The sequence below is a fragment of the Hevea brasiliensis genome, unplaced genomic scaffold, assembly GCF_030052815.1.
Source record: "Hevea brasiliensis isolate MT/VB/25A 57/8 unplaced genomic scaffold, ASM3005281v1 Scaf346, whole genome shotgun sequence".
Lineage (NCBI taxonomy): Eukaryota > Viridiplantae > Streptophyta > Magnoliopsida > Malpighiales > Euphorbiaceae > Hevea > Hevea brasiliensis.
This window is the reverse complement of record NW_026614858.1, coordinates 57,077-65,000: the sequence shown is the minus strand read 5'-3', so window position 1 is coordinate 65,000 and position 7,924 is coordinate 57,077. Positions and strand designations below refer to the sequence as shown.

Here is a 7,924-nt window from a genome sequence, read left to right as displayed (position 1 = left end):
GAGTCGAAGTGGGGTTCCGTCCTCCCTTGCCTTGCGACCTAGGTATTCCGTTTCTGGTTTCCCAGATTTTTTGTAATTTGTAAAGGGCCCCAGTCTTCTGTTTTTCAGCTTTTAAAAAACTCCTTGCTCGAGCTACTCGGCTAACTCTGCTTCTTTCGAAGAAGACCTTGATTTGAAAAGAGAAATCAACATCTTGCTTGATCCATTGAATGATCAAACAATTTTTCCTTGAATACTCAAGAGGATTTGGAGGACCAGCGAGGCGGGGGGAAAGAAGAGCGATCGCAAATCTCACGAATTAATTCAAGAGTAAACGTATGTGGTGGCTCCTAAACGAACTTCTCTTACATCTGATCGCAACGTCTGGTTATTTTTTTAATAGTAAGGGGCGGAGGGGTACCATTCATTTCTTTTCTGTCTCGCCATACAGGGCTTGATGTACAGTTTCCTCTTTTTCTTGCATTTATGTTGATTTGCCTATTGTCACTTTCTGGTGCTGTGACTTCTGTAAGCCCTCCTTCAGATTAAGCGGCTAAAGCGTGAGTCTCTACTTCTCAGAAAACTAAGGATTCAGAGAGGTATACAGGAAATGGGGTTTAACAACTCCTCTAGTTCCGGCCCAACTTCCGACTTAGTTCCTACGGACGTTGGAAGCGTTGACGATCTTTCTTCCTTTCCTTGTGGACATGACTACTATTTAGCTGTGCTTGATTAGTCCTCGCATGACTCTTCTTCACACTGATTGATATCCGATTCGTCGACTCGGATATCAACACCTTCTACTGATCATGGAAGCTAGTGTGGCTAATGTGTCAGCAAACTGATTCTTCGTACTCGACAGATAATTGAAGGTAATCCGTCTGAACTTTACTTTAGGCTGATATCTTCCAGATACTGTGATGGTAGGGAATGAGCTTCTGATCTTTGGTTTTCCAATCACCAGTTGTCTGAAAGATGATAAGTGACGAATCTCTATATACATCAATCTTCTTGATTCTCAGTCGAGGGCGCTTCAAAGAAGCGCCTGTAATACACGCAGAATATTCTGCGATATTGTTTGTGCAAAAGAACCTCAACTTGACAGCTATGGGAATATGGGCCTTTTTGGCGAGCTTTAAGATAGCATGTAGAAAGGGGCTGCTCCAACTCCATTTCCGTTCTGATTTACTGCACCATCAAAGAACATTTGCCAATCATGAGGAGTTTCGTATTCTTCTTCGCCTACCGCAAATAGAATAGCTTCGTCGGGGAAATTCGTCCCAAAATAAAGCTCATAGTCAGGCACGGGATGATCCGCAGGTGGTCTGCTATTGCCTGCCCCTTGCCTTACTCATGCTTCTGGGTGACGTACACAATATCGAACTCTGAGAGTAACATCTGCCACCTTGCTGTACGGCCCGTGAGGGCTGGCTTTTCAAAGAGATACTTCAGCGGGTCCATCCTTGCAATCAGCATGGTCGTATAGTTCAACATGTAGTGGCGTAGGCGTTTCGAGGCCCATGTAAGAGCACAACAGGTCTTTTCTAGAACCGTATACCTTGTCTCATAATCAGTGAACTTCTTGCTGAGATAGTAAATGGCTCTTTCCTTCCTACCCGTTTCATCGTGCTGACCAAGGACAAAACTCATGGATGCTTTCATTACTGACAGATACATCAGGAGAGGTCGACCAGGCGTTGGCGGGGAGGATTGAGTAGATATTTCTTCACTTTGTCAAACGCCTTTTGTTTTGGCAATCCTCGTTCCTTGTGTCTATCTTTTCTGAAAGGAAAGGCGGGGTCTTCTTTCTGAGCAGTTTAAAGATCGGCTCACAGATGGGTGTGGGCTGGGCAATGAACTTGCTGATGTATTGTAGCCTGCCCAAAAAAAAAGCCCTGATTTCTTTCTCTGTCTTTGGTACCGGCATGTCGATAATTGCTTTGGCTTTTGCAGGTCGACTTCGATTTCTCTTCTGCTGACAATGAACCCGAGTAGCTTACCTGACGAAGCACCAAACCTCCTCCCGGCTTTATATGCTTTTGCGGATGAATTCGAAGACTGTATTTCCGCAATCTGTCAAACACTTTCTTCAAATTCACGGTCTTCTTTAGCCCAAGACTTGGCGATCATGTCATCGACATAGACCTCCATTTCCTTGTGTTTCATATCATGAAACAGCGCAGTCATGGCTCGCTGGTACGTCGCCCCGGCATTCTTTAGACCAAACGGCATCACCTTGTAACAGAACGTGCCCTCCTATCTGATATGGTGATAAACGCCGTTTTCTCTCGGTCTTCCTCGGCCATCTTGATCTGGTTATATCAATAGAAAGCATCCATAAAGTAAAGGACAGCATCCCATGTCCAGCGGTGTTGTCCACCAGAACATCGATGTGAGGAAGAGGAAAATCATCTTTTGGGCTAGGCGTTTTTGGACTCACGGAACCAGCTTTCAAATTGAGGGAAAAACCGTTCTCGAAGAAGCGTGACCATCCAGTTGAATCTCGTTACCCTTCGCGTGTGGTTATGGGGGCGGGCCTACTTTCCACTTTGTTACTATGGAGTCGGGCGGCAAACAAGTGAATGCGATCCCGCCCTCCATCAGCCGGTGTGTGGTCTTCGCTCCTTATAGCTCTACACCGCCGCCGGTCACTTTCGCTCCTCTACCATATTCATTGATTCATTCTTTGGAAGTTAGGCACGGGACTCGATAGCGCAGGCACAAGACCTTTGAATGCAAACAAAGAATAGCGAGACCGCATATCGTTTGGAACCCAAGCTTACCTTATTATTATGAAAAGGTGAAGGTTTGATAAAGGATAGTAGGTGTAGGTCTTTCCAGCTGGATTCATTAATGCAAACGTGAACTCCAAAACTTGAAGAACTGGTCTTGGAAGGAAATATTTATTAAAATCATAATCTTTCAGAAGCTGGCATCGCTAGTTGACTCCTCCTCGTCGACAGCTAGCAGTTTCTGGACTAGCCTTCCTTGCCCGCCTCAGAATATTCCTTCCTTTTCGACTGGTGGGACGAAGTCGCATTGATTGAATCGGTTCTGGTCTTCGCTGAAAATGTGAGGCTTTACTTGACGAGTAGACCTTAGTTACCCGCTTATTGGGACCTGCAAGAAGCTGAGTTTCTTTGCTTTCAAAGTTTTTGGAAAAAAGAAAAAGTCAAAGCAGCAGACCAGTAGTTCCAGTATCCACCTTTAGAGAAATTTTTGAAGAAGGTTCCGTTTAACACTTCTTGGCCAAGCAGGAAGAGCAGAAAATAAGTGCTTTGTCGGTTGAAGGTGCTCTCTTCTCTACTCCTAGACATAGGATAGAGGCTCACTCTGAATCCATAGTATCCTCTGCATCTTATGCATCTTCTGTCTTGTCTCTTGGTTTCAGGAGCCTGTGAGCAAGAGTTCTCCCCCGAAAGTGGCTTTCTAGGAGGGAAGTGGGCTTCATTCAATGGAATGCTTTGTTGGTTCAGCTCAAGGGGTCAGGTTTTTCGGTTTAGTGTGGAGGGGGGCGCTCTTGGTTGACCTTTCTGGGACATGTTAGAATGTGAAGCTGGCAATACGTGCTTGAGTCGATGATCAATCCGCCGTTCCATCCTTCTATAGATGGTGATCAGATTTGTTAAGATCTAGAATCATCTGTGAATCCCCACTTTGATTGACCTTGACCGGTCATTGCTGGAAAATAGGGCCCTAGCCTCGTCGGCCCTCCAATTCTCAACCCAGACCTACACAAGTGGTTTTAGAACCCACATTTTGAAAAGTTCTGTTAGGTTCTTAGTAGCAGTCGGCGACCTTTTCTTCTTTTACTTCACATAGCTTTTCGTCTCCTTGATAGCTGGAAGTTCTCCAAAAGTATGAAAAGCTGGAGGACTTTGTACCATCCATTCCAGTGTGGTTGGATTCTGTTCAACAGCCCAAGGACTTGGAGCACATCTTTGTTATTTCCACTGCTTGAAGTGATTGTTACGACCACGAAGAAACGACGAATCCCAACTACGGATATATAAGAGCCAAACTGCTAAGGGCATTCCATCCAGCGTAAGCATCTGGATAATCTGGAATGCGACGTGGCATACCCGAAAGCCCTAAGAAATGCATGGGAAAGAAGGTCGGATTAACCCCGAAAAAAGTGATCCAAAAATGGATTTGACCTAAAGTTTCAGGGTATGTCCGACCAAAGATTTTACCCACCCAATAGTGAAATCCTGCAAATAAAGCAAAAACGGCTCCCATAGAAAGTACATAATGGAAATGTGCAACCACATAATAAGTATCATGTAGAGCAATGTCTAGCCCAGAATTTGCCGGGACTATTCCAGTGAGTCCTCCTATGGTGAACAAAAAGATGAACCCTACAGCAAATAACATGGGTGTTTTGTATTGTATCGAACCCCCCCACATGGTAGCGATCCAACTAAAGATTTTGATTCCAGTGGGGACAGCTATGATCATGGTAGCTGCGGTGAAGTAGGCACGGGTATCAACGTCTAAGCCCACAGTAAACATATGATGAGCCCAAACAAGAAATCCAAGAACACCTATACTGATCATGGCATAAACCATGCCTAGATACCCGAAACCCGGTGTTCCCGAAACAGTCGAAACGATATGACTTATGATACCGGATCCCGGCAGAATTAGAATGTAAACTTCAGGGTGCTTCTCTCTTCTACTAATAGTTGCGGATGAATAGAAGAAAGGTGGACTATATCATCAACTTATTCCATTTGTCTAGGAAAGCTAGCCATGCTTTATGGTGAATACTGTCAGGTTTAAATGCTTTGAGATCGTAAAGACTGTAATATTCCTCAATAAGGAAGAATCGTCGTGATTTATGACTTCGGAAAGTACTTGATTTAAAGTAATCTAGCATCATGATAACATCTTTTCGACTTTGTACAGACCATTGATAGTAACCATTTTGACTACTATCAAAGTAGATATTTCCTCCAAATACTACCTTATAAGACTCTACATCTTGTAGAAGTTTATTAGTTACTCGAATACTTAGTTGAGGTAGTTGATTCTTCATAGCGATACCAATGGTACCATCAGCATCAAAGAATCCTGCAAACCAATTTGATTGAGCATCTAGTGTAATAGGTAGAATTACAGGGATATCCAGTACTTGACAGACACGATGTAGTTGAAGTAGTCGTGCTGAATGTCGAATATGACCATTAATACAATTCATTAGTTTAATCATACCAAGTTTATTATGTAGTCGATAACGATAAGCTTTAGCACCTGATCGCATTTTAATACTTCCACCAAGCATATGTTGATATATCGTAGTGGTAGATCTTCAAGTCCTATAGTAATTTCAAGAGAAGTATATCCTTGTTTACTAACTTGAATACTTCCATCACCATCGATAATTCCAGCTAGCCACTCACAGAAGGATTTAGGATAAGTTGTTGCGCATGTAGTCTCTGAGGTTCCTACTAGACTGCTTTTATGTCGTTGGTTACCTGCTGATTGTGTCTTAGATACTCCATTTTTACTAGATCGGGGTTTTACTAGAAAACCACTTATTCACATAGTAGGAGTACCATTAAGCAGACAGTCCCAGCATACAGCGCAATGCGTATTCAGATTTTCATCTGAAAAGGGCCATTTAAAACCGAAGAACCAAAAGAGATGCTGGTATAATATGGGGTCTCCCCCTCCAGCGGGATCAAAAAAGGTTGTATTAAAGTTTCGATCGGTTAATAACATGGTAATTGCCCTGCCAGTACCGGAAGTGATAATAAAAGTGGGAATGCTGTCACTAGAACGGACCACACAAATAGGGGTGATCTATGCATAGTCATTCCAGGTCCACGCATGTTGGAGATAGTTGTTATAAAATTGATAGAACCTAAAATGGATGAAACACCAGATAGATGAAGACTAGAAATTGCTGAATCAACTGCTCCTCCAGAATGGCTGGTAATACCACTTAAGGGCGGATAGACCGTCCACCCAGTGCCGCTACCCACTTCCACTAAGGCTGAGCTTAATAGGAGTAAGAGACTTGGTGGCAACAACCAGAATGAAATATTATTTAATCGTGGAAATGCCATGTCAGGTGCACCTATCAGAATCGGAACAGACCAATTACCAGATCCACCTATCATCGCCGGCATAACCATAAAAAAGATCATTAAAAAAGCGTGAGCCGTTATTAAAACATTATAAAGTTGATGATTCCCACCAAGAATTTGATCGCCCGGTCGTGCTAATTCCATACGAATCAGTACTGAGAAGCATGTGCCCATCACTCCAGCAATGGCACCGAAGATGAAATATAAAGTCCCTATATCCTTGTGGTTAGTGGAGAACAGCCATCGGACCAGATTTGTCATAGAAATTGAATATTATTTTCTTTCGGTTCTGCTTTCTTGCTCTAAAAATTTCTTGTTCTAAAAATGAAGAAAGACTTGTCGGAAATCACCGGTTGGGTTAGGCCAACCAAGAAAGAAATGGGATTTTTGGGCGTAACATTCTTTTGCTTCTCTTACGAGATTTCGAGTTGGATGAAAAGAGCGCATTCGACTGTTTACAATTTTGAACGTAAATTCAAGGGATACTCATCGAGTGGACCCAAATAGAAAGCTCCTTCTTTGCTTTTCTTCTCTTACGTCAATTCAATTCGATGAACACAAGCCGAATCGTCCTTAACGGTGACCGATAGCGAAGTAGTACCAATTGCCATGTGCTCTAAAGCTAGTCAGGAGCTTTTACTCTTGATACGAGTCGAGTCGTCTCAACTGTTGAGTTCTCGTAACTAGCCAAAAAAGGCACTACCTACTACTTACGTCATTTCTTGTGGGAAGAGGCGAAAGGGAGGGCATCCGAAGCGGCCTTTTCTTCTTATCTTGAGGTTGGGTGCACCGATTCTCCCACAGGCTATCTATTCGGGTCGATTGGCGTGTCTTCCCTTTTTCTATCTCTTCGGTCCCTGCTTCTTCACATTGATCGATTACATGGTGTTAAGCAATTGAGATCGACCTTTCTCATGCTCCAAGCGATCAGTCCATATTGTTTCCTGTCCGATTCCCCATCCCAAGCATAGACCGGTTCCGCTCAACGTCTAATCAGTCTCCCCGGAGCGCGTTACCCCCCAGTGAGCTAGGGACAGTTATGTCCCCAACATGCTTCTGGTTTCGGCTTTAGATCGAAACCAACCTAGAGCTGGTCGTGGTCTACCCTGGGCGTATTATCGCGTTTGGTGAAAGACCCTCCACGAAAACCATCAGATAGTTGACTGAGATCTTATTCCTACTTCTCACCCTGCTGAAAATAAAAAAGTAGTTGACTTGACCGGGCTCACAAGTTTTCAATGATACCGAGGGCTTGACTCTCCAGGCTCTTTCGAACCAGATATTTAAAAACCTGGCAAAGGGAGCTACGAAACTAAGCTGCATACTTCGCCTAGAATACCTTTCTTTTTATAGTCCACTCCTGCTGCTTGTACGGAGTACGAAGTTGGGCCCAGTCTCAAGCGAAAGATAAAGCTAGGTTTGGAACCCTCATTTTGAATTATTGCTACCCACTGCACTTGAACCGCTGATGCTACCATTGATGCCTCTGCATCCCGTGCTTCTTCAACACAGAGGAGCCGAGAGAAGAACTTCAACCTCGGTCACTGAGCTAACTCCTTCTCTTCCTGTCTCGAAAGAATTAGCCCTGCCTGCAAGAGCGGTTAGGCCTTTACTAAGAACCTCGTTCCTCCTCCTGAACAGCTGATGCCTGCATATCACTGTAAGAAGAAGAATGGCATTAGAAGCTTCTCTTCCTTCAACAAAGAGCTGCTAAGCACCTAACAGTGGATTCTTCCATTCTATGTGCGAGGAGGGGATCGAAAGCCATCACCTTTACCTTTGACTCCGGAAAGACGGCAAATCAGTCTTATTGCAAAGTCTTCTCCAACTCAGCTTTCAAGGAATCCAATGAT

General features: G+C 43.8%; 1 protein-coding gene and 2 pseudogenes across 1 annotated transcript; all 3 read right to left on the bottom strand.

Moving 5' to 3' along the window:
• Positions 1-872: 872 nt before the first annotated feature.
• On the bottom strand, positions 873-1,641 carry LOC131177149 (uncharacterized). The gene is made up of 2 exons (XM_058142122.1): positions 1,352-1,641; positions 873-1,167 (listed from the first exon to the last, which is right to left on the bottom strand). The coding sequence occupies exons 1-2, from the start codon at positions 1,639-1,641 to the stop codon at positions 873-875; spliced, it is 585 nt and encodes a 194-aa protein (XP_057998105.1).
• A 2,095-nt stretch (positions 1,642-3,736) lies between these two features.
• Positions 3,737-5,357, bottom strand: LOC131177158 (cytochrome c oxidase subunit 1-like; annotated as a pseudogene).
• On the bottom strand, positions 5,290-6,482 carry LOC131177157 (cytochrome c oxidase subunit 1-like; annotated as a pseudogene).
• Between the last annotated feature and the right edge of the window lie 1,442 nt (positions 6,483-7,924).